At 33.8% G+C, this 27,406-nt stretch overlaps 2 protein-coding genes across 2 annotated transcripts in view; one reads left to right on the plus strand and one right to left on the minus strand.

The window, feature by feature from the left end:
- Positions 1–14,821, plus strand: part of LOC120326106 (proteasome adapter and scaffold protein ECM29-like) — a 53,532-nt gene extending 38,711 nt beyond the window's left edge. The window contains exons 27-42 of the mRNA XM_078112946.1: positions 5,013–5,167; positions 5,711–5,810; positions 6,295–6,416; positions 6,584–6,692; positions 7,292–7,489; positions 8,015–8,108; positions 8,597–8,728; positions 9,428–9,599; positions 9,957–10,018; positions 10,578–10,750; positions 11,492–11,608; positions 11,950–12,096; positions 12,811–12,949; positions 13,446–13,685; positions 14,235–14,306; positions 14,586–14,821. Of these exons, the coding sequence (XP_077969072.1) occupies positions 5,013–5,167; positions 5,711–5,810; positions 6,295–6,416; positions 6,584–6,692; positions 7,292–7,489; positions 8,015–8,108; positions 8,597–8,728; positions 9,428–9,599; positions 9,957–10,018; positions 10,578–10,750; positions 11,492–11,608; positions 11,950–12,096; positions 12,811–12,949; positions 13,446–13,685; positions 14,235–14,306; positions 14,586–14,725 (2,172 nt within the window). The 3' untranslated portion in view covers positions 14,726–14,821. The remainder of the gene's footprint in view (positions 1–5,012; positions 5,168–5,710; positions 5,811–6,294; positions 6,417–6,583; positions 6,693–7,291; positions 7,490–8,014; positions 8,109–8,596; positions 8,729–9,427; positions 9,600–9,956; positions 10,019–10,577; positions 10,751–11,491; positions 11,609–11,949; positions 12,097–12,810; positions 12,950–13,445; positions 13,686–14,234; positions 14,307–14,585) is intronic.
- A 3,511-nt stretch (positions 14,822–18,332) lies between these two features.
- The window catches only part of LOC120335088 (uncharacterized), a 29,132-nt gene continuing 20,058 nt past the window's right edge, over positions 18,333–27,406 (minus strand). The window contains exons 21-31 of the mRNA XM_078112950.1: positions 26,664–26,792; positions 25,667–25,821; positions 24,291–24,426; positions 23,571–23,674; positions 22,562–22,689; positions 21,778–21,854; positions 21,197–21,331; positions 20,755–20,892; positions 20,488–20,627; positions 20,010–20,145; positions 18,333–19,674 (exon numbers count right to left, since the gene is read on the minus strand). Of these exons, the coding sequence (XP_077969076.1) occupies positions 19,603–19,674; positions 20,010–20,145; positions 20,488–20,627; positions 20,755–20,892; positions 21,197–21,331; positions 21,778–21,854; positions 22,562–22,689; positions 23,571–23,674; positions 24,291–24,426; positions 25,667–25,821; positions 26,664–26,792 (1,350 nt within the window). The 3' untranslated portion in view covers positions 18,333–19,602. The remainder of the gene's footprint in view (positions 19,675–20,009; positions 20,146–20,487; positions 20,628–20,754; positions 20,893–21,196; positions 21,332–21,777; positions 21,855–22,561; positions 22,690–23,570; positions 23,675–24,290; positions 24,427–25,666; positions 25,822–26,663; positions 26,793–27,406) is intronic.

Raw genomic sequence — 27,406 nt, forward strand, 5'->3', positions numbered from 1 at the left:
TAATATGGTAATTATATCTCACCACTTGTAGTGATCATTGTGAATAGATTTGACTTGTTTCGATTTCGTTTTTCGCGCCGATTGTAGTGTTTTGGCGAACCGTGTCAGCCGCATTATGAGTCATATTGGTTTACGTAACAATGGAAGCGAAAGCTAATTTTTATTCATAAATATACGACAACTACGATATTCGATTACCTTTTCGATATTAATATAATCAAACTATAGAAAGGTAATGTAATTAGGATTTATATAACATTCCGTTATCTTCGATTTAATTATTTAAATTCCTAATTTTGCTGTAGCGACTCGTGGCTGGTCATGCTTCGGTGACTTTTGAAACTTTTCGATTCTCGTTGATATCAATATTTTGAATTGAAAATACCCTAGTCATATAAAATCCCATTCTACGCGGGTAAAATAGGTGGCCACTTATTTTACCCGAGTGTATTAAGTTTTGAATGACTAAAGTTTATTTAAATAACAGCCATGCTGAATCTACGTTATTATAACATAAAACAAAATCTCTGAACTCATACCGTAGGAAAGACTTGAAAACTGCTAACTGTATATCGAAAATGAAATAAACTTACAACGACCACAACAAACTCGTTGAGGGAAGTTGCAATCTAAATCAATATATGATTTAATCCTATATTACATCATCACAACAACTACGTCATATTTCACTACATTACAAATATTGAAATTATAGACACTTCAAAACATTGTCGAACGTTCGACACACACAAATTTAAAATAATTTGTTTCTATAATGTTATTTCTTCAGCCTTGCGGTTCAGACCAGTGCGTGATATACGTTGACAGTTTTCGTTATAACTGCTAAATATCTACTTGATATATCTAAGTCCATTGCATGTGCAATGCATCCGTTAGTTCTCACAGTTGTATATTTTCAAGTTGATATTATCACGTTTTATAATTTTTACAACAAATTTTACAAATACCTTGGCACATTTATCACCATTTTTCATCTAAGAGATTTACATACAACATTGTACTTTATTGTGGGTACTCTTTGTGTCGCTTCCTCGTGAAATCAAACACACTGCCTTATGACCTGTCGCGGAGAAGAACGCTTACTCTTCTATCTATACTCTATATGTATGTACTCTTGCGGTAGAGAACATGCATGTACCTACTCTCATTCCTCACCCACTACCCAAATGGCAGATCAAGAGCCTCCACAGAGAAGGCCATTCTAATGGCGATAAGGACCATACATACATCCATCCCTTCTCATGATGTGGAAAACCATGGCGCATTTATCCGTCTGCACAAGAGATTATTGCGTTCGCCGTGCATTGTGCCTCGCACTCGCTGCTCCACCGGAAACAATGCTTGAGAGCGGAAACGTTCAATGCGCCTTGCACTGCAATTTGTGTGATCGTAAACCTATATACAATAGCGTTATTGGTTTGTAAGCAGAGATGGCCGAAATCGTAATTCACTATTCTATAATATATTCGAATATGGAATTTTTAAATACATTGCAATGTTGGAAGAAATTATCACACATTTATTTAGTGTCACATATTGGTGTGTGAATTAGCCTCTAAAAATAACTACTTTCCTCGCGGAGAAATGGAAATGTTTTTGTGTTATTATAAATTTTAATATTACGTAATCTTTGTTTTTTCCGGAAATTTTTGAAAAAAAAACATGTTAAAATAATATTTTCATAGGAAAGATTAGAAATCAAGATATTCTATGATTGTTGCTTTCAAACACGAACTCAGAAAACAAGTTCTTATCTGTGTTTTCAATATGCCTTTCGCTGGTGACGGAAGCGGTGTGGCCCGGGTAGAATTTAAAGTGGGTTTTGAACTAGCGAAAATTTTTTTTATCTTTCAAAAATGGGGGTCCATCCTCAATTCATGATTTTCACAGTTAATTCTTAAAGCCTCGACGACTGGGCAACTGCGTCACAAAAGTTGATGGAGCGCAGAATGCGAAATCGCATGGTCATAATTAGTAACCTGAAAATGTGGGTGAATTTCGTAAATAATTTTTTAGCTTTGTTAAGATGTAACAAGTTGTCGATGAAGTAATTGAAGCGCAACAGGTTAAATCGAATGGTCATAATTCAGTATGTGTATTTCGTGTATATTTTTAGCTTTGTTAAAATTTAACTAGTTGTCGATAAAGTAATTGAAGCGCAACAGACAGAATTGAATAGTCATAATTCAGTACGCTAAAATGTGAATGAATAAAGTTATAATTTTAAAGACGACGATGCGCAACAGACAGAATCGAGTGATAACAGTTCATACCGGATAATGCGGGTAAATTTCCTGGTCATTTTTAGCATCAATGCCAGCGGCAAAGTTCGTTTTCGAGGCTTGAATAGCGAGAACCAATGAATCAGACTTTGTTATTATTTTTGATATATGATATATTACAAACAAGTACTTGGAATATGTTTTATATACAACAGTTGACGAGCGTATCTATGATATTATTTCCGAGTATGATTTGGAAGTTCTGAGGAATTCGATTTAAAATATTTTTAGAACGTTTTCATTTATGATTTTTTTTTATTTGGTTTCATGCGATTATATCTCTATGGATAATTGATATGATTTAATAAACGAAACGAAATTTTGTTTTTTAAGTTGTTTTTTTTTAATTTTTTTTATTCGGGACCAAGCAAACACGTTTATATCGGAGAAATTTCTGTTTTTTTTTTATATAACATACGAGTACTTGGAATATGTTCTATATACAACAGGTGACAGACGTTTTCTGAGTATGATTTGGAATTTGACGTAAAAGATTTTTTAATTTTTATTTGTCTTTAATCTCTACCAAATGCGTTTATATCGTTATGGATAATTTATATGATTAAATGAACGAGACGAAAATCGTAGTCTTCAAATTTATTTTTTATTTTATTTTTTTCACCCCGTGACCACACGTTTATATCGGGGAAATTTCTGTTTTGATGATCGAAACGAATATGAACAAGTTTGTGGTGAACCGTTTGGAAAGTATCGATAAGTTATAGTTATTCTTGTTATTTCCATCAACCTTGTTTGAAGTTTAAATCTTTCTATTAACTTGCCGTTTATTTATCATAACGTAAAGTTTAACATGACGTACTTGTATATGTTTATTTGTACCTTGATTCATCCAATTTAATCTTTAAAGTTTAACTTATGTATTATTAGTCAATCGGTGACCTATAAATAGCGTATTAATAAATGTGTTTTGACACTTCGTGTCCTTAATATATGTGTTGTCAAGACACACATAATATCGGTTAGCAAGGCCACATGTACTTATTCCAAGACAGTAAGATACACATACCAACTGGTTAATGGAAATGACATTTGACGAAATAATTTAATTACCTCTAGGGGAGTACTGCTCACTCAGTATTGTGTGCAAAAGTAAATTATCAAAACATTGTTTCCGTAAATTGAGCGTTAGGTAAAGATTTTAAAAAGAAATAACAGCTGTTCTCATATCGACTTCATTCGTTTTCAATGCTTATATTTATTTTAAACATTTTCCCGACGCGGACTCCAGTGTTTCAGTCGAAATTTGTGTTATGTGTTATTTCGCAGGAATGTTGTTTCAACTTTTGACTTTTGCGTCCATATCTTTGAGCATTGCTCTTTTGTTCATTATACTAACAACTGCAGTGCATTGTTTTTTATTTGTTGACCGCGTGACATGTATTCCAAACAAAAAAAACACAAAGTTTGACACATTTCCAGCAATCGGACATATCAAATGAATGTCAATTGCTTTCAAAACATCCGTCATTGCTTTGCGGCGGCAGTCCGGCAGTTTTGTTGTTCCGGCGTACCGAATGAGGCTTCGATTATTAATTGAGTAAGGTTAAACCTTGCTGGCAATCGTGTCAAATATATCCTTCTGTTGAAGACTTTCACACTTGAACCGAGTTGTTCTTTGTTCAAGGCTTATTTATTCATTCGTTAAATATATAGAATGCTATTAACACTAACATGTAAGCTATATTGTTCAAATATAGTAATTTCGTTTTCATTGCGGTGCAGAGGAAAGCTGATATGATATGACCACTTTATTATATGGCGAGCCACGTCCCCTCGTCCGATTACCAATCCATATAGGTTATATGGGGTTTTTGCTGGTTATTTGTTTTAAATTCACGGACTTAATAGTGGTAGAAGCCTAACTGAAAAGCGGTTACAAGAACCATCTTACGACGGAAAAGCTCAGCAATCCTTTATTACATTTTAGAGTCTGATCCGGTGCAGAGTTCGCTAATGCTTGCAGGATGCCCCAACCCTCCAGACAACCCTGCTTCAATGTACTTGGGAGTTGCATTGTAAATATTACTGTTTGTGAACAGTTACGCTTTTGCCAGAATATCCGTGCATGACCTGCCTATCTGAGTTTGAGAAATATTCAACATCCACCCATAGTACATCTCATTACAAAAGTTGGCAAGATTTCCTAAACTCAAGACAGGTCATGGAATAGAGCCAGGACGAAGTTAATTTAATTACTGAGATGAGTTTCACCGGCAGCTAGTTGAGTAGAAGTCCCAATTATTTCATTCAGACCAGCGATTCTCAATTGGTGAGACTCGCTCCACAAGGGGGGTGTAGACAATTTTTTGAGGGGGCGTGTAGCCAACTAAAAATAAAAATATTTGTTAGGTTAAATCTTGCCCGCCTTATTTTTGATATTTACATTTCTTTATTTTGGATATTTACCTTCTATCCATGTATTTTCAACGTGTTTTTTGAATAAAACATTCTTTTCCTTACTATATATTTTTTGTAGCTTATAGTTAGCTAGTTATTTTTGTTGACAAATTGACAAATTCTTAAAATGGGGACGCAGCCTAAAAAGTTTGAGAACCACTTATTTAGACAATTGGAGTCACTTCAAATCTTTGATGACTTGAATCCAACTCAAGTTGAGTTATTGACTGAAGCCCATCTACCACCTTTAATGTTCGTAACTTTATATAAAAAAAAATTTTATCTTCTTAGGTTGATAAATATCTGCAAGCTATTACCGATGATTTGAAGAAGAATTTATCGTCAAGCATATGGAGAACACGTCAGGCGAGTTGTCTCGCTGTCTCAGATTTGTTACGAGGTGGGAGAGGTATAAAAGGTGGAGAAGAAAGTGATATAATTATAAGGTAAGTTACCATCGAATTTGTCAATCTTTTTTGAGTTATTCCACATCAGTTTTGCTTCGAACAAGGCCATGGACAAGGCACTAAAAGGTAGAAAGTTTGGTACTTCCGAAGTATGTGAACCAAGATGACGGACACCGAACATAATATGTGTACCGGGTTAGGATTAGGCATTAATTTCAGGTGCAAATACTATGGGAGTCACTTGGCTAGTCCCCGAACTCGTGATAGAACTAAACAAGGAAAATTGGAATAAAATTATGCCCTAACCCTAACCTAGTACACATACTACGTTCCGGTGTCCGCCATCTTGGTTCACATGCTACGGGCTTACAGAAAGTTTATGGTTTCTTTATGCATCTTATTATGTTTTGAACATTTTTGATCCATACAATACTCTGTATATCAGCCACTCAAACATACAGAGTTACTGGATGTTGCGGAGTTTGTTGCCAATTTATTGCACGTAGATTGGGTCTGGGATTCGAATCTAAGACCTTGCTATAAGGTTAATTCAATTTTTCATAAAATTTCTCCTGTTTACAGTGCTCTGCCTGAACTCTGGACTGCAACACTGAGAGTTATGGATGATATTAAAGAGACTGTCAGAGATGCTGCCACTGTAGCCTCAAAATCACTTAATAAGGTAGAGACTGTAAATATATTTATAAGTAGTAACTTGCCATTGACATCCATCAGTGTGTTCGTAGGAATAGAGATTTAGTAAAAATTCATTTACTTGATTTGAATTCTTTCATTCTTTTTGTGTTCAGCCTATTTTCTCTATGCTTTTATTTTATTTTACTTTGAATTCCTTAGGAAGCATTAGAAAGACGCTCTCCATTAAACCTCTTGAAACCCGGCAGATGTTTGGATTATGTGGGAGTAATTTATATGTGAGAGGATCGTTGGACTCATTTTGTGGTGGTTCATGTAACCTCTGATAAGTGGCAAAAGGCTGTGGTTTGCCATATTTTTTGGCATTTCATTGACTTTCGTCTCTGTTGTTATAATAATAAAAAAGCTATCCCAAATAAAATGCTTTTTTTATAATAGATCCAATTATCTATGAATAAACTGACCAACCTAAATTTCAAACATCTATTACACTTTTATCATCTAAATTTCAGATAACCATAAAGTTGTGTGAACATGATCAAGGTAAGTTGGGAGAGAAAGCTGTTGAACAAATCTTACCTGTCTTGTTGAAAGAAGGTTTGTCAAGCAGAGTTAAAGAAGTTAAAACATTAAGGTTGGATTTGAATATTTTATTTACAGAATATTTATTTTAGTTATTACTCACTCATTGAGACATTTGAGACACTTATCTGTACCATTAAAGGAATTAAGTTTGTAATTGTCCAAAAAATATATATATTGCTTTTTCCATTTAACGAAACTTACTTTATTTTCTCAAAGTCTCAATACCTTGGTTGAAGTGAGCAAGAAAAGTGGAAAGTTGATTAAATCCTGTATTCCACAAATGGTGATTGCTTTACTGGAAGCTTTGTCGGAATTTGAACCTGCTGTAAGTTAAATTTATTTGTACATGTATGCATTATATGTAAAAAGTTACAATTTTTTGCATGAACCGTGCTCATTGAAAGTCTGTGACTTAAACTTAAAAAAAGCATGCAAGCGCCAGTTACTACTTCACAGTCCTGTTAGCGTTGGTGAGAAGGGACATACCCAGGGGGGAACCCCCAGTTTGAAGTGTAAAAAAAGCATGTGTCATACATAGCAATTTTTCGTAGCTTGAATCGCTTTTCAGATCATCAAAGACTCTTGAAAACCCACCTTACAGAACAGACTTTCGGCTGGACCCGCTAGCTGTTATGGTTTAACTTGACTATTAGAAATTTCAGAACCGCCATTTGAAAATACCAGGCTGTGCCCCTGGTGCTAGGTATGAAAGTTGAAACCCAAAATCTTGTACTCGAAATTTCCAATGAAATTCATGGTTACCAATTCATGTCGGGTATGGGAATAGTTAACAAGTAATTTAGTTAATAGTTATTAATAGTTACCCAGTAATTTGTTTTAAATATATGAAATGAAAAACCTTTACTTCAGTCGCGCATTTGTTCTTTGTGGCTCAACTTTCAAACTTTTTATCTCATTTTCTAGATGTTGAACTACTTAGCAGTGAGAAGCGATCAAGACGGAAGACAGATGTTAGATCTTGCTCGGGCCGAAGCTGCAAAATCATCACCAATGGTTGAAACTATTGATCGAGTGTTACAATACGCTGACACTGAAACTCTCAAACAACTTCTCCCCTCGTTGACTGATATTACAAAGAAGAATTATGGAGTCATGACAAAGGTAATGTATGGTATTCTTACTTTCATCCTGGGGTAGAGGAAAGTTGACAAGAAAAGAAAGCATAAAGCAGTCCACAGCCTTTTGTGTGATCCCAATCCAGATCTGATATGGAATAGCTAGATTATCCATTAGGCTCGATTCTGGGTGTATAGGCGTTTTACCATTCGGCCCATGCAGGCTCGAGTGTGGATATAATTTTATAAACAGTTCATGAAACGTCCCTGGGACGAAATGACCTGATCCTTGACATTGGGAGACACTGGATGTGAACCACTCTGCAAAGGCGAGGAGTCCATCGATTCTACTGATGGAAATCTCTGAAATAATTGATGGCACAACTTAAGATTTAATATACTAGTATAGGCACTTTCTTCTATCAGGTCCAGGCTTTTTCTAGAGCACTTTTTGTAGCTGTTTAGTTTTCCAAGTTGAGCCATATAAATTCATTTAAATTAACTCCTAAGTATATTCCATGCCTTTTTCAAATGCATCTATCTGATGACTATTGAAATGTTTGTATTCCAGGCTGGTTGTTCTCATGTGATCATCTCTCTTGTGAATCATTGCCCTGGGGAGCTGACACAATTTGCCTCAACTATATTGAATGCATTTGTATCAGGTAATGAGGCAGAAAATATAGGGTAATAGGGATTAGCTTTTTGAAAACTGTGTATTGGTTGGATGTTCATGAAACATATATAAGGGAATGCAAAACTTGTGTGATTTTTAAAATTGTTGATAAAATAATTTGTGAAATTTTCAACCTTTTTTATTACATTCCTTTTTTTGCCTGTTTTTGCCAAAGCGTCGTTCGTCATGTTTTCCAACGTCTAACTAGAACGCTCGTTCCATGTTTCACATGTATTTTGGTTGTTCAATGTGATGTCACAAACGAGTCACTCTTATTCTGATATTAGTATTGTAATATTTTACAAGAGTCAGAGTTTTACAAAGTTTACAAACTGTTTAGGACTCTTCTTACTTACTTAAAATATTCATGCTCTTTAAAACAAACATTTGCTCAGTGTGAAATTATTTTAGGACGAACAATGTATCTCACTATTTGTAAATAATGGGTTGAGTAATTATTCTCTGCGTCTTTTTAAGGTCTTGGTGACAATTCACTTGCTGTGAGGAAATGCAATTCTGAAGCAATTGGACATGTTGTTAAAGTAGCAAAGGATGGAAGCGTTACAAAAGTTTTGAACAAATTGAAGGAATGGTATCTGGAGAAAGAAGGTGAATATTGGTTATTTGTAGATTTTAAAATCAGGATGATTGACTTTTTCAAATAGGAGATAATTCGTGACAGATTAATGTTATGGTAATTGCATTTCGTCCAGTATTCAGGTTTGACAGTTTGTGCATTGTGCAGTGTTAGGAAGATGGTGGCCAGTGTGCCAATTACTTGACTCAAATCACCTCTTCCAGAGATTAGAATTGACTGGAGTCATCCATATAAATCTTGACTCGGACGTGACTAATCGACAGAGATACTTGACCTGAATTTCAAATTCAAGAACAAAAAATAAAATTCCTACTTGATATGACTTACTGCGTCGACTAATGTTGTATTGAAAGAACAAAAAATTTACTTAGTTAAGCAATAACTTGAAATAGGTTGTATTGGTGTAAAGTAAATGTTGGCAATTCACATATTCTGGCTTTACGTTTGAAATATTTCAGTTAAACGACAGGTTGATGTCATAGTGCAAATGTAACTTATTTATCCATTTAACTGTTGTTTATAAAATCTATTGCGACTCGGATACGACTTGAAGTCGAGTTTAAACAGCTGTGACTTGACGTGTGACTTATAAAATATGAAGTTTGCTGGAATATGGACTTGACTCAAAGCTTGTACCAAGCACTGCTATAAACACTAAATCCTATACTATTTGTTACAATCCATACATTTTATTCCTTTTTATTTTCCAGATGATATTCACCGCCATGCTTCTGCATCTGCTTGTCATGCAATAGGTAAACACAGTCCTGATGTGTTGCGTGCTCATGCTTCCGTTGTGTTGCCACTCGCATTTCTCGGGATGCATGAAATGTCTGCAGATAAAAATGCTAAAACAGATGAAAATGCAATGGAAGTTTCAAGGTAAACTTTGTTTTCTAATATTAAACACTTCAGCGTAAATAGGTATGTCTATATCCAATATCCAATCCTGCCTCTGAAAATGTGTAAAAATCCCTTGGAAAAGCTGTAAATACATGAAAAAATACCAAAAAAATGCACATACCACGCGTTAATCAATATTGTGACAATGCTGGTACATTGTGCAATCAATTTATTTTATCTAGATTTTCAAGTTTTTTTGAGCAAAATCAAGCTGTATTTTCAGGAAATACTCTAAATCGCTTTGATTTGAAATTCTTATTATGGATGTAGTTCATTGTTGTACAAATTTTGTATTGTATATCTATTGCTGAGTAATTATTATTTTTTTTTCAATAGAAAAGAAGACAAGAATTCCTCAAAATATTTATGGAATGATTTATGGACGGAGTTCACTCCAGGTATAGTACAGCAGTTCGCTTGAATATTATGTTTTAATTCCAATTATCAACTGATATCAGAGCATACTGACCTTGTTGCGCATACTCAAGTTAGTAACTTGAATGTGTCCTCGACTTGAATATGGTGGGAATGACAAGTGACTCATTATTCGGACGGTTGCGACCAACGCCTCGAGGATTAGGGACTTGTACACAACATCGGTCGTTACAATATTAGACCCGACTATGTTGGTATTACAGGTTAAAAAGCTGTGGAATCGGAAAGATTCAATAATTTCAAAAGAGTATCTCTTCACACATTGTTCAGCCCTCAGTCGGATCATTCAACAAGAACAGTCATTGTATACAAATAAATATTCATGTATTATCACATTGCTCACATGCTGGACATCTTGTTAGACTATTTTAATATTTTCACGTACATTCTATGTCATAAAGTGAGGCTCAGGTAGTGTGATACTTTATTCTTACATTATAAACTCTATGTGTCACCTCTCCTGAATTTTTGTTCTGTGTTTTCAGCTAGAGTTCAAAATAATTTATCTTATTCAATTCCAAGGTACTGCATCAGCTATTAAGCTCTATATTGATGAGTTGATCACATTCACATCAATTGCTTTGCAATCATCTCAGTGGAAAATGAAAGCTCAAGCTGCAGCTGCCATGGCATTCCTTGCTAGGCAACAAAAAGAAGGAACAATAGTCGGGGTCCTGTTACATAAACTCGTGGAGGTTGGGTATTTTATATGGCTTACATTTGTGTAGGTCCGTTAGCAAGATTAATTATAGGCAGAGTGTGAAAGAATGCAACCCAGTTTATTTCTATTTATTGTAACTAAATGTACAACTTGCTTATGAGGCATATGATAATGGCATGACGGTTTGTGCACTGTGCTAAGTGTTCGGGATATGTTTGCCGTCGAATTTTTGAGAGGCAAATTTTTTTGCATGAGGATTTCTGGACTAGTCATAGTGTTGTTAACTTACTTGTCAGCTGATCACGGCTTCCTCATCAAGTTAATTTTAAACATCTTATTGCATGAAGTTCATCTAAAATAAATACTTCATAACTAATCCCATGCCGGTTTGCCATATGAATGAATCACCTTCTTTCCCATGTCTCAAATTGTATTACAATGTATTACGGGGTTCAGGGTACTCCCGTAGTGTGTGTACCAGGTTAGGGTTAGACCATAATTTTATTCGGATTTTCCTTATTTAGGTTCTTTCACAAGTTCTGGGTCTGTCTGTGTTAGCCAAGTGAATTTTCCCCCCTGCTCATAGGTTTCAGTCCCTTCATACAACTTGATGTAAAGTAGGCAAACAAAGTTAGTTACCTCCATATTGGTGCACATACTTCTGGAGCCCCGGGTTTAGATATGTTATGCTTGTAGCAGTTTCAGATTGCAAGCAATCACAAAGTTTTTTTGATCTGCGTGGTGATTGGTTGAAAACTTCATACTTGCTTTTTAGATCTTGCTTCATGGATTGCAAGGAAGAACATGGGATGGCAAAGAGAAGTTGTTGACAGCTTTATGCGCTGTAGCTGTTCATTGTAAATCACAACTTTCTGTGGAAGAAGTCAGTTCAGTGAGTAATTTTCCTATAGTGTCGTAACTTGCTGAGTGATTGAAATAATGCAGTAATTAATTTTCAAAAATAATGGGTTTAGTTTCTCTCTTATAACACCTTTTACTCTGATTTTAACATTTTATTAACAAATTTCCAATAACAATGAAATTTTTTCTTTCAAACTGTTTACAAGTTTTTTTTGTACTCGAAGTATTCAAATTTATTCTCTCAAAAGTTGGTTTTCATGTTTTTGTATTTTCACACAAATAAATGGAACTTTTTTAATTTTCATCTGTTTTATTCATTGATTATTAACCTCATTCCAATTAGTGAAGAAAATTATGACTGGTCTTTTCTAGATTCTGACGATATTCTTTAAAGAGTGCAGAAGAGACAAATTAACGTACAAAACTGAGTCAATACACTGTCTTGGTGCTGTACTCGAAGCTCACAGGATTGATAAATTCTCCCTTTTATGGGACATTATTTCTCCTGTATTGAAAAAGGTAGGCATGAAATTCACTCGTTACTTTTATCCAAAGCTTGATTAAGTATTTAAAATAAATCTATAAAAACCTGTATCAGATAACCAGGTTAGGGTTAGGCAATAATTTTTTTCCGATTTTCCTTATTTTAATTCTATTATGAGTTCAAGTAAACAATGTTAATCCAATATTAATGTATAATTAGTAAATTCCCGTAACTAACCATAACCAAGTTACTCCAGTTACAGAATAGAACAATTAACAGGGTCACTTAGGACAAGATAGAATTTACATATTTATCCCAGGGAGAGGAAAGTCGATAAGGCAGCTTGACCATATAGCGAACAATGGCCTCTCGTCCCGTTACCAGTTTATGTCGGGTATGGGATTAGTTAGCCAGGTATTCATTTATTGATGGTGGAGGAATATGTAAACAACCAGTGCTCACGTGAACCACCCTACGCCAGCGAGTCCAGCAATCCTCTCGCACATAACTATCTTCGCATGGGATTTGAACCTGCGAACCCATGTAGGGTAATCAGATTTACAGTGGCATGTGCATTCCTAACGCTAAGCACAATGCGCTACATCGCCGAGCCAAGGCGCTGTGAAGATGACATCACTAATCATGCGCAGCCATCTGGAAAAACACTAGTTGCCAAAAATACAAATAACATAAATAGTCCTCAATTCTTCCATTAGTACACTTATGTGTTTGTGTTCCCTCAATTTCAGGCATCAGGAAGTGATTCTGATACAGATGATGATGAATTAGGAAAAAACAAGAAAAATATAAGTGGAGTGAAACTGGTTCTGCTGGAGAATTGCATCGAAGCTTGTGGAAGAGCATGGCCTCACGTTGTAAAGACACAAGGTATAATAAACTGCACAAAATATTATTATTCTAACAGCTGATCAGTCAGGGCTTCGCCCAATATCAAGTCCATGCATCTGAAACAGATTAACTATACTTGACATGATGTGGCATATGTTTAAAAAGTCTTGTGAACTCATCTTTTCCTTCATGATAAATATAAAAAAAATCCTATACTTGGCTTGACAGACAGAAAACACAGGGGGGATGGAATTAATTGTTTATTATATGCCCATATCCAAATGAAAGTTCTAACATGTAAAATTACCCTCTTTTTAACAGCATTTTAAGATTTGTTATTATAATAAAAAGAGATAAAAGTGTTAAATAAATTCCGGCGGTCTCTACTTGCCAGTAATAGTTTGATAACAATCTGTAATGTATGCCAAATCTATATTGAAGTAATGAGATCTTATTTTTTAGCTAAATGTATTGGTTTGGCCTTGTTGAATACAAAATGATTACTCAAAAAACATAATGCATTTTTTCCATACAGATAATCATTTTTCTGAGGTTGGTAAAGTTCTTACTGAGCACATTACACATAGTACATGGAATATACAGCTTGCAGCGCTCCGAGCTACTAAACTAATATTCCGGACTTTGTTTGAGTCAAGGAAAACAACATATAACATGGAGACAAATGAAACAGGAATGAAAAATGGAAATTCAAAAGAATTGAAGGTTTTAGATTTGGAAGGAACTGGTCTGCTTGATGGAATTTGTTTGTCACTCGGTGAGAAGAATTATTTGTGTCTAGTTGGTTGAGTTTTACTATTTGCACGAATGGGATACGATTTCAATATTTATCCCATATATAAGAAATCTGAGTCATGTGGCAGACCAAGGCCTATCGGACGGTTACCAGATCATATATTGGGTTACGATTTTTATTTTTGTCACTGGGGACATGTGATAAAACATCTCAGTCATGTGGCAGATGCACGGCCTTTCAGTCGGTTACCAGATCATATTTGGTATGGGAGTAAGAAACCAGGTATTTGTTTCATGGACATGATCATTCTAGTGACCATATATAATCATATTGTTGTTGTCCAGTATTGCCTTTTTTATTGTATCCAATTCACTTTTTTTTGCTATGGTTTACAAATCTCATAACTTTTTTTGACATATTTGTGTCCTTCAGATATATTATTTATTTAGTAATTATTTGCCATGATTTTCCAATTAAAAAATATCCTACTTCCCATTTTCATTCCATTTCTACACTTTCCATGAGGATAAAACTTTTGCTCTTAATCGATTCCATACAATGTCTTTCCAGGGAATGCCAAATATTCTAGGATTCGAGAAGAAGCCCTTTCGTTATCACAACTACTCCACCAGTTAATTGCAGGTTAAGTATTTTTTTTTTTACAAACTTCAGCATTTGATAGAGAACACATGCTGTTTAAATTTGTACCCAAGCATCCACACAAGATAAGCTTTTAGATTTCGATAAAGTAAAATTGCCAATGCTGATGATGTGCAAAGAACTGGAAAATAGAAATTATATTTAAATATTTTGCTCTATTTGGAAACTTGGTGAATGAGCAAAGTAAAAAGGTACACACACCAAGGGAGTACCATAATAAGCCTATCCTTGTATCAAGCTTTCTTTATTTTTTCATTGCAGCAAACGTCTTCAACTCTGTGGGTATTGACAAGTTAATCCATGCATTAACCCATTCACCACTTGCCGATAAACGATCAAATAAAAAAACAAATGTAGATGAACTGGTTAAGAAATTTCGTCCAGATGACGTCAGTGCATGACATCAAATTAATTATGTCTAGTCGCAATATCGTATACCCGAATTTGTTGCACTACTATTAGACAGTGAAATATATTATGTTCCTTTTTGTTAGTAATTTAGGTTGTGTCACTTGGCTGAGAGGTTAGAGATACACGATAGTGAGGCCGGAAGGTTTTCCCAAACTGGGGTACGTGATGACTGCACGGGATCTGCAACTATATGAAAGAAGTCTGATCGTTCTTTAATGATTGATTTCAATCAAAAATGCCGCGTTGGTTAGTCACATTGATACGGCATAGGATAGGAGTCTGTCAAAACTGATATTCACAAATTGGGGTCTGAGGGATAGGGAGCACTACTTATTTAAATGAAAATGCCTTGGTCCGTCTCTGAGTTTAGACTCTTGGTTGTCAAAAATGTAGAGTCCGATCGCAACTCCAGGCTAAAAGAGTCTTTCAAGCAAAACATATTATGACAAAAACAGAATCTTTGTCGTATCCAACCTTGTTTTATTGTCAGTTTAGTAAGCTTAGTCAACTTCGGCGCGGCGGTGTGGCTCATCGTGCTAAGCGTTCGGAATACGCTTGCCACCGCACTTCTGATTACTCTGCTAATCCCATGCAGGGATGGTTATGTGCGAAAGGATTGCTGGACTCCTCGCCGCTGTAGGATGTTGGGTGTTGCGGAAGCACTCTCCATAAGCCAGATTATTTATTCTTTGTGGAGTAGTGGGTTGGAAACCACTTTGTTGGAGATAGAGATGATTTTTATGGTATCATTTGCTACTCTGCCGCTTGATTCTCGAGTGAATCATCTGAGCAGGATTGAGCATGATTATTCTTTAACGTCCCTGAACTATGGTTTATCATCAGTTCCCCCTCCCCGTGCCTAAACTATAGCTTACAGAAATCAAGATCATGCAACTTGTTTATTTTGTCATAGAAATAAAATAAATATTAACATTTAAGCGTGCGTACAATGAAAAATGAATAGCCTAATTCCGGAGTAGGAGTGGCATTTCGCTGGCTTGCTGTGGGTTCAAGAAAAGAGTCGCGAAATTGTAATCGAATAAACTAAATTTCATTCAAATAATAAGCGATTCTTCTGGTTTTTGAAAATATTACAAGTTTTTACTATAACAACGAGACAAAAGTGATGCACTTGTTCCTTTTCTAGCACAAATGTATAGCTTCTTCGCTACTTCAATATTTTGGAGTTTGGGTAGATATTTATGGTAAAGCAAGTGGGGAAAGTAACCGAATGAATTGGGGTTTATGCTATGTCATCAATAAGAATGAGTATAATGATATTTTGGCATATTATAAAGTAAGCATATAAAGTGGGATTTATATAAAGGGGACAACATTTTTCAAGTTTTCTATTTCGTATATATAATGAAACTCAATCGAAGGACAATATTCTGCATTACTGACAGTTGGGTGACCCGGTTAGAGAGACAAGGAATCTAATTTGTTGAATCATTTTAACTGAATGATGGGGGCAATAATTTCAAATATACATATTTGTTACACAATTTGAATAGAAAAGATAAATATAAGGTTGAACAAGTTACCCCAGTTAATATTAAAAGCAATCTAAACAGTTCGTAAGAAAACAATCTCTCACAGAAATTCAGAACATTTCAAATATTATAATTATATAGATTTTTATATATTAAATGACTTTGCCTAGGAGTATAGAAATGAAATTGATTGAACAATTGTACGGAATACCTCTGAAACATTCAAAAAATATGGTATTTGAACATCAATAACTATTTGAAAAGCTTGAATCAATGAGTGTTAGGACATGTTACTTACTTTTAATTTTATTCAAAATTTGACATAAAAACAAAGTGAGTTTCTCAGGAATTAGAATTCAATGAGACATAAATTCAGTGTTCTACAATATTTACATAAATGCGTTCATACAATAAAAAATAGATAGCCTAATTGTTGACAGTTGGGTGACCCGGTTAGAGAGACAAGGAATCTAATTTGTTGAATCATTTTAACTGAATGATGGGGGCAATATTTTCAAATATACATATTTGTTACACAATTTGAATAGAAAAGATAAATATAAGGTTGAACAAGTTACCCCAGTTAATATTAAAAGCAATCTAAACAGTTCGTAAGAAAACAATCTCTCACAGAAATTCAGAACATTTCAAATATTATAATTATATAGATTTTTATATATTAAATGACTTTGCCTAGGAGTATAGAAATGAAATTGATTGAACAATTGTACGGAATACCTCTGAAACATTCAAAAAATATGGTATTTGAACATCAATAACTATTTGAAAAGCTTGAATCAATGAGTGTTAGGACATGTTACTTACTTTTAATTTTATTCAAAATTTGACATAAAAACAAAGTGAGTTTCTCAGGAATTAGAATTCAATGAGACATAAATTCAGTGTTCTACAATATTTACATAAATGCGTTCATACAATAAAAAATAGATAGCCTAATTGTTGAGAAGTAGTGGCATTTTACGAATTGACTAAAATGATTGAAAGCATTTCAGAAGAACATTTCGTCAAATAATACGAAAATGAAAGCGATTCTCCAGGTTGTTAGAAAGTGTACAAGCTTTTGTTTCAACAACGAGACAAAAGTGATTCACTTGTCCCCATTTAAGCACACATGTACTGCTTCTTTGCTCCATTAATATTTTGGAGTTTGGGTAGATTATTTGGTAAAGCTTTGGTAAAAGTAACCAAGTGAATCGGGGTTCATTCTATGTCCTCGGTAAGGATGAGTATGATAATATTTAGACATACTATGTAGTAAGCATATAAAGTGAGATTCATATTAGTAAGATTTTTCAAGGTACCCATTTTGTATATATATATATATTAAAACTCAATCGCAATACATCACTCTGCAGTACTGACAGTTGCGTTAATCCACATGGCCCGGCTAGAGAGACAAAGAATCTAATTTGTTGACGCATTTCAACTTAAGAATGAGGAGCAATATTTGCAAATATACATATTTGTTACACAATGTGAATAGAAGCAATAAATACAAGGTTGAACAATCTACCCCAGATTATATTACAAGCAATAAAACAGTTTGAAAAAAAAGCAATCTTTCACAGAAATTCAAAACATATCAAATATCATGGGCATATAGATTTTTATATATTAGAAGGTATTGCATAGGGGTATATACAGAAATGCATACCTCTAAAACATACAAAAAAAATGATGTAATTTGATCATCAATGGCTATTTGGAAGGCTTCAATCAATGAGTGTTACTAGGGCGTGCTAATTACTTACAATTTTGTTCGACATTTGACATCAAAACAAAGTAAGATTCTCAAAAATAAAAGTTCAATTGGAAATAAGTTCAGGGTTTTACAATATTAACATACTAGCCTTCATACAATGAAAAATAAATAGCCCGATTCTGGAGTAGGAGTGGCATTTTGTTGGCTTGCTGTGAGTTCAAGCCAAAAGTCGCGAAGCTGTAAACGAATAGACTAGAATGATTGAAAGCATTTCAGAAGAATATTTCGTAAAAAAGCGATTGAGACAAAAGTGATTCACTTGTCCCCATTTTAGCACACATGTACTGCTTCTTTGCTCCATTAATATTTTGAAGTTTGGGTAGATTATTTGGTAAAGCTTTGGTAAAAGTAACCAAATGAATCGGGGTTCACGCTATGTCCTTGGTAAGAAGGAGTATAATAATATTTTGGCAGACATTGGAGTAAGCAAATGAAGTGAAATTGATACAAGTGGGACAACATTTTTCTAAGTGCCCCACTTCGTATTTGTGATGATATCCAATCGCGGTGCTTTACTCTGTAGTACTGACAGTGGGGTTAATTCTACATTGCCCAATTAGAGAGACAAAGAATTTAAGTTGTTGACTTCTTTTAACTGAACACTGGGGGGTTAATCTTTGCAAATATGCATATTTGTTAAACAATGTGGATAAAAACGATGAATACAAAGTTTAAAAAATTTTGAACAAATTTACCCGGATTATATTACAAGCAATAAAACAACACAGTGGAAAAAGAATGCAATCTCTAACAGAAAGATATGATAAATTATATAGATTTTTATATATTAGATTGCATTGCATAGATATATATACTTAAATGCAGTTGCTTCAATGCTATTAGGACGTGTTAATAACTTCAAATTTTGTTTAAATTTAATTTGAAATAAAAACAAAGTAAGTTTCTGAAAAAAGTTTAGTGTTGTACACTAAATATCATAAAAGCAGGAATATAGTAGGAATGTGGCAACATAAGGGTACAGAGTAATCCAACATTGCTTTTAATTATTGAGAAAAATAAATAGAAATAGTAAATGGTTTTTAAACAAAACATGATCTTGAAAGCGAAGCGTATATAACTAATGATTCCGAAAACAAATCAAATACTTTAAGACTTATTGATAGAATTAACATCACACATTTTCTCATCCAAGTAGAGAAGGAGGAGCAAAATAACTTAATTTATACGATGCATCAAAAAGTTGCATAAAATTTTGACAATGCATAGTCTAGTTATATTTTTAACAGTGGCAAGTAAACAAAGGCATAGCATAAGATTTACAGTCAGACATGAATATAAAAATCTAATGTTAAGAACAAGGCAGTGGTTAGTTTACTAACGCTACATAGTGCAGTTATTTACAACAAAACAATAATAAAAATCTGATAAATGGCATTATGCATTTTGTCTGTTTTTAGTAGCTACAAACACAATATTTTTAGAAGATGAACACTCGTTGCTTTGGAATACTTGGCATAATGTGATGTTGGAGTTACATCGTGACTGTTTTGTAAAGTTTTTCATAGCCTTTCATTGGAATTTTTTTTTTACTCTAGTGATTACATGTCGTCCCTTTTACACAATGCGGTGTTTAGTAGTTTGAATAAAGATCGAATGATCTTAGATATTCGATGATTGCTTGATAGCAGAACTTGTATTGATTCTGAAATGAAATAAGCCAATTTATTATACTGTTTTTATTTAACGCTGCCTTTCCCCTATCTTTAAAAATGTTAGAACGATGTTCAAATGCATTTAGGAAACTGGTTTCCAAACACACTACTTATCATCAAATTTTGAAACTTGTTTTCTGATGCAACATTGAGATCAAAGTTTATAGTTTGGGCGTATATTTTAAATGCAAGTGGGTACTATATTGACTTGGAAGAAATATAGTATATTTGTATCTACCGAGAGAACACTTTTACCTCACTTAACTAACAACATCGCGTTATTGTTTAATTTATATTCAAAATTCTTTTATTTTATTATGCTTACCAAATTTTCAACCATATTTGGTCTTCCATCTCTGAGATCTTTAACAGTTCTGAAAACATCAACTCGATTCTCACATTTCAATCGATCTATCAGATTCACTGTTGCACAGAATACCCCGGTTCTGCCGATACCATCACTGAAAAATAGAACGATGTTTAAATAACTCAAGAAAACTGATAATTGTGAAGATAGTTTTATCAATATGTCAGAGCTGTGAAGTTTGAGAAAATTCACAAATGACTTCAACTCCGGGCTGACTTTTGAAAAAGTAAAAAAAATTGACTGCCCCTTTAACTCTGGATTTGGAAAAAAAAGAAATTTGATAAAAAAGCTTTGACAACATTTGATGGACTGTTGATTTTTAGAAAGTCTGCGATTCCGACGCCGGAGACATTTGAATGATACCAAATAGGACTCCCGCTCCATAAATCTGCATGGCAGAAAGGAATTCAAAAATGTGCTCATGTATTTAGTTTACCTGCAATGTATGAGGATGACTCCATTTCCAGTGGATCTAAAATTTTTCTGCATTTTACTAACAAGGTCGATTATCCCTCTTGCCTCTTCAGGGCAACTTGTTGATTTCCATCCGGTGTAATGAAATTGAGTCACAGATCTCTGAAAATAAAGAAAGTATGACGCTTCGATTGTATATAAATATATATATATATATATATATATATATATATATGAGAAAGAATCTCACAAATATATGGATAGAGAGAGGGAGAGATTCTGCTCATACCGATTGTATTCCCCGATCTATCTTCAATTTTCTTGTTACGGCAATCGCGTCAGTTTCTTCTGCGGCGAGAGTTACTTTGATGTTTTGCAGTTTTAATTCTTCTCCAGCACTTGACGGCCAGTACTGAGCGCATTGTTCCTAAAATGACGATTTAAGTGATAGAAATAATGAAATACTTACAGAATATAGAATACCATCGTTTATTGAAAATTTAGTCACTAGAAAATATGACTGAGGACAACCAATGTTATTTCTAATTTTAATGCAGAATTTTTGAAATTGCCGTTTATTTAGTTGTCGAATTTGCCGTTTTTTGAGGGAAAATCAGCTGTGGCCGTTTTTTCAAAATTTAGATCTTGAGATTAAATTGTTATTTTTTGAACAAATTAAAAAAAAAACAGAAAGTCTTGGAATTTCTAGACTATTGAAAGCAAATCCATACCTCATGCCCTTCATTCAGTTCCGTCAACATAACGATCGTATTCACATTGTTATCTAGAACCGATCTCCAGAATAAATCAATGTTTGATGAAGTTGGACCTTGAGATGCGATCATTGGACTTGATTCATCATAACTCTACATTAGACGAAATAAGCATAACAATTTTGCAGTATAGTGATGAGAATTAAAACCTGTCATTTACATTTATAAAATTACTGGTTGATATCAATACAATTTCGGTTTATATGGCAAAAAATTGCTTTCACAAAATTTCTAGAGAAGATTAAAATTCCAATTCTATTATACCATATGAATAAATCAAGAAGAAATTCTTTAAATTTTGTCAGATGGCTGCCGTGGTCAGTGCAACTTTATATTAAATGATTTGTAAACAGAAATGAAAGTCTTCTGAAGACTTTCATCATCTTCAAGTTCATAAAATTTCAACTTGATTGCTTTGTTATTTTCGGAGAAAATTTTATTTTTCACTCTTACGACAAGCCCATTATAAACTTCAAAAGAAATGCAGCAAAATAATCCATGGACCCATTTCGTGTCCAAATATTTCACTGAGTACTTACCTCAACCCAGGAAGCATTCACAAATGGCACTTTCGTTTCGCCAGCTTCCATTGCAAGTTTTGCAAGAGAGTAGTCATCTGTAAAACATTACAATTTCTATAAATAAACCGTCATTTTTTTCTGTTTGACAATATTCTATGAAATTCATCATTTTCTACCTGTTTATCGTCATAATAGTGGTGACAGAAACCTATTTATTTTTTGAGCTAGTTCATTAATCTTGCGTTACAAAAGCAAAGACATTATTTTTTGATGGTAGCCTATTTCAGTAATTGCGGGTAGCTTTGCTTTTGAGTGAGTTTTCCTCATTTACACGGTCTTTGGTTGAGCGTGCCTTGATGAAATCTTTACAATTTATATAAAGTAGCTAAAACACTGTTTTTAATAAAATTGAGAAAGTTTCATTAAATGAATCTACATCTTTTGCAATATGAACCTAACTTTTAATTCAGAAACAAGATCCAATTTCTAGCACAATTCCTAATTCACGACATTGCCAACCTTACGAAATTGATTTCTAGCGACCTGAATTCATAAGTCACGATAGCCGACAAATTCGACAATGTCAGAATTGCTGTTAACTTTGCCAATCCCCTTCATTCCCATTGAGCACATTCATAAAAAGCACATTACAGTTGTTTCATCAGACTAAATGACTGAGGTGTCCGTGCCGAAATTTCAGCACACCACGACTGAAAACTAATACAAACGGGGAAGCTGTAACACACTTAAAAAATGAAACGAAACTTAGAAGGTTAGAATATATCTTATTTTAATAACTTACACGGAACTACATTCATCGATCGGTTGGTTTTCGTATGCTCGTTCCCAGTCAGTTTTGAATCTTTCATCGGATGTATTCTGCTGAGATCATCAAATTCTTTTCTCAAACTTGATTGAGCGTTGCCAGAACTTCAAACCAAATAATATGATAAAATAAATTATAATATTCAGTTAGTATGAAGAAATTGAGATCCTATTTATTCATTTTTATTATTAGTGGACACAAAATGGACCTGTGGATTGTTTTGCTATTATGTTGTTGTTGTTTTTGTTGATATTTTTCTTTTACTTGATATGAAAACTCGCTTTTTATTGATAAGGGAATGTCTCTTATTGAAAATTTGAAATTTTGAATTTATGTCCAGGACAGTTCTACATTAATAATCCGCTGCAGTCTGTGAAAGTTATTTTATTCGTCACCCATGAAATAGATTTTTTGAAATTTTGTGCTTTCGATTATCTCAGAAGATTATAATATATTTTGAATAGAATCGATACTTTGTATCTTATTCATAAGAAGCATATTCAACATAAAATACAAAAATGTTATTAAGAGCAATTCTGAAACAATACAATAAAATGCAAATACTATCACACAATGTTATCGTGCAAATTCGGTGGCTTTTTCATATCTCAACAAAAGAGATGAATATTTTCAACAAAAGCATAATACATTTTAAATTGAGGTATATATATATATATATCTTACTCAGATGGTGCGTATTCAATAAAAAATGCAAAATTTTATTGAAAGCAATTCTGAAACAATACATAAAATGCAAAAACTATCACGCAATGATTTCATGTAAATTTGGTAGCATTTTTATATCTTAACAAAATAGATGAATGAATATGTTCAACGAAACTGTAACGAATGGATTTTGAATATAGCACAGTCAGCGTAATGTTATATTTAGACATATTTGCATAGGGCGATGCAAATCTTTGGCTTCTTGTTGAATTGTAGTTGCTGCCTATATTGTTTTATAATACATGAATATAGAATTTACCTTTTCATCATTTCTAACTTATTCTTTGCTTCATCAGTAGATAAGTCTTTGTCACCAAACAGACTTGTCTCCAACATAAGTTTGTGAAGAATGATATATTGATCCTGAAATAAACAATCGAATAATATAAATATAATGTTAAACGAATTCTAATTAGTAATATGAAATACAAAAGACAGCTAAACACTCGAGTCCATTACTTTAGAACAATAGCAACAAAACATTCCATATGAACACTTCTTGTCCTACATTAAATTGATTCCGACAGATTGATCGATTGATCTTCGGCAATTTGATAGCAACAACAACCATATACAACGATAACTATTAATAACAACAATAACAATTGAACGAAACAAACAGGACAAACATTTCGTGTATGAAAATAGTAGTCCTATGTTTAGTTAGAAAATCATAGTACATGTTAATAGAGTATTATATAAACATTACAGCTCTCTCCACTAAAAAGGTGGTAATTCGGAACATATTATAAAAAGAAATTCCGTGCAAAGCACAACTTTCGAGTACAATCATTTTTCGAGTATTTTTGAAATTTACGAGCTTTATTTTTTTTTGTCACCCTGTAGATCTATTTTTTGACGAAATGTAGTCCAAGCCTAAAATTTATTCAGGTTTGAATATGGTTTGAACGAAAACTAATATTGTAGCAAATTGATTGCATATTATTACGTTTATTTTAGATTTCATTTACTAACTTACAGCGGTCTGCACCATTTCAACTCTTTGCTTTCTCATGTTGAGGACGCAAGAGAACACGTCAACTGATCGCTTGGAAGTACTTTCCTCGAGTAGAATGTCGTATCCAATAAAGGTTCCAGTTCTTCCAGCTCCAGCACTTAAATATAAAAATATTACAATATATGCAACAAAATCACGCATTGCTGCATGAACGGGATATCACCGAGTTTGATGAAAAGATCAATTGGTCGATTTTATGAGAAAATTTACTTTCCTCAACAAAAACAAGAACAACAGCAACAACAACAACAGCAACCTCAAGAATAACAACAACCATAACAACAACAGCGACGACAACACCAACCTTTTAGAAGGAACAATATGAACGAACTGGATCGCCTTGTCTCCAATAGAGATAAGATTTCTCAAATTCATGGAGAGCAAGGAAGACCACGCCTTTAATGCCAGTCTAGATCGGGGTTATAAGAATCAACGAGATAATTATATATTTTAATAACAGATGTAAGATGAATAAAGTGAACAATTGTATTGTCTTGACTACATTTAAATTTCATAAGGAAAGGAAATAAGTCGTCATCATTATAATGCCGCAAAATCGCATTTAAAAAAAATTTTCGTTGTGAATTTCATGAATACCCCTAAGCCACTTCTTCTCACCGAATTGTTTGGGTCTGGATTTACCTCAATAGTCAGAAGCCATGATTGTTACAAAACCGAATGGATAGGTAATATGTCGCGCATTAAGCAGCTTTCATGGAATTCTGTTTCAATGAAGCATAAAAACCAGACTAAAATAGAGCCATTGTTAGTACTTTCTTGTATGATAAATGTCACCCCTAACGCGGCAAGTCAATCTATTACAAAAGTGGGTAAGTGTAAGTCTCACTTCAGATACGAAGTGGCAATCTGAACCGCTTTTTTTCAATTGTTGTTATTGTTGCTAGTTTGTTGTTGGTGTTGGAACGACTTTTGGTAAAAAAAAATGCTTTTTTCCGTAACTAATGGACCAATCAATTTCTCATTTTTAGCACCTTAAGATGGAAGTAGTTAGCAGAACACTTATTACTTTCCTTTTTTTTTTATGAGAGTCTTATTGATTTTCAAATCGAAGATATTTTATTTAACACTCGCATTCGCTCTTCATTGCTGTATTATGTCCACCAGGAGAATATTGAAAGCATATTCAAAGTTTGTTCAAATTGTCTGGCGCAAAATGTTCTAATTGGTAAAAGCGCCATATATTTTTATACTGCACACACGTAAGGAGACATAGGGTGTCCCAAAGATAATGAAACTCACACAATCAGTAATCGAATCACTGGGTTTTAGTTCGTTTTTTTGCCCTTTTAACTATTCAACTATGTAAAGAGGTTCACCTGCAGTGTACAACGATGGGAGAATCATTTTCCAGATCTTGACAACTTTTTAAGACCGCTTGATGCATTCTGAGCAAGTTCGATGTTGTCTGAGGAGCCCCATGATCAGGCCATTTAAGGAATTGATATTGGTAAACGGTCAAGCTTTTGTTATCCTGGAAGATATAATAAATAAAAATTTTACCCTCTTTTTCATTGCTACCGAGAGAACACAAATTTTTTGTTTGGTATATTTTGTTTGAAATATAGTAGTAGTGAAGTACCGTTCGACAGACTGAAATTTTTTTAAAGCTTCAATGACACTACTTTTATTAGGCGAGGGACTGCAATCACAAATCAAATGTATTTATATATTGAGGACATGATTCAATAGAGACGAATTTACCCCAGTTCGAATTAACAATGACAAAAACTAAATAATGTTGATTCCCACAAAATTCGAGATTGGTAATTTGGAATATTGATTTAGTTCAATATAAATTGGGGTATATTTAAAGTTCTCCTCCAATGTTTTTTGAATACGCAGCCAAGACACAAGCACTTAATTAAAAGCATAGTCGACATATATAATTCTAAGATTACCTACTGGAGTGACTAAGATGAGAAAAGTAAAACAGAAAAAAACAATTTGAAATGTATACTGGGTGTGATGTTCGCCAATTATATAAATGTGTGATTAATGATTTGTTTTGTTATTCTCTATTCAATGATTTTGTTTTTAATACTATATGTTATAAGTGGTCCAGACTCCAGCATCTGTAAATCTATAATGTCTTTAAAATCTATAATGTATAGCAGCGGATGTCAATCGGAAGCGGAATGCGGGAGCCTTACATAGATCCTTCCTAATTTCATTAGGGATAAGAATATTTTACAGGGTTTAAAGGGGGCACGCGACCCATAAAAGGTAGGGAACAAGAGGTGTATAGAATTGAATTATTGCCTAAAGCGCAATCGACCGTGTACATGGTACTATTCCACTTTTGTTATTCTTTACCTGCTTGGATGTCACAACGAGGACTCTTCTCATGAAAGCGCTGTAATTGACTTCTTGTGCATTTTCAATCACTATATCTCCAACCGCAAGATTTTTCCCCGCATCAGGCCAGTACTTTTGGCATTTTTTCTAAAAAAAATTTGCTTTTGCATATTAAATGACCATGGAATTTTAATCAATGGTTACCAACGGTTTCCCGAACGTCAGAGCAAAAAATAGAATATGCAGCGTATGTTCATTGTTTCGTGTGCACCAAATATTTCAATGTAACTTTGAGTTCTTTTCGATTCAATCACGTCAGATCATTTGTTTTTAATTCTACATATATATCTTTTTGCAGATTTGCAATTTGTGTGGTAGTCAACGATTATCTCCAAAAATCAAATGCCAGAAAGCATTGATCAAATATATGTGCACACGGTCAAAACGAAGAAGTATACCGGTATTCTGACTGCCGGTTTGAAAATGCGATCGAATCGCCACACGTTGCGCAATTTTTCATCTCGATGACTAAAGAAAATTTCAAAGCAATTAGTCCAGTAATAAAATAGAACAATAACAACAAAAACAAGAACAAGAACAAGAACAAGAACAAGAACAAGAACAAGAACAAGAACAACAACAACAACAACAACAACAATTTAATAAAACGATAAATAAGTTCACTTCGTGTCCAACAAGAGTTGAAGTCTGTCCGTCATGCAATTTTGATTGAATTGTGATGTACATGAATTTTTTTACAA

Source organism: Styela clava, chromosome 1 (assembly GCF_964204865.1).
Source record: "Styela clava chromosome 1, kaStyClav1.hap1.2, whole genome shotgun sequence".
Taxonomy (NCBI): Eukaryota; Metazoa; Chordata; class Ascidiacea; order Stolidobranchia; family Styelidae; genus Styela; species Styela clava.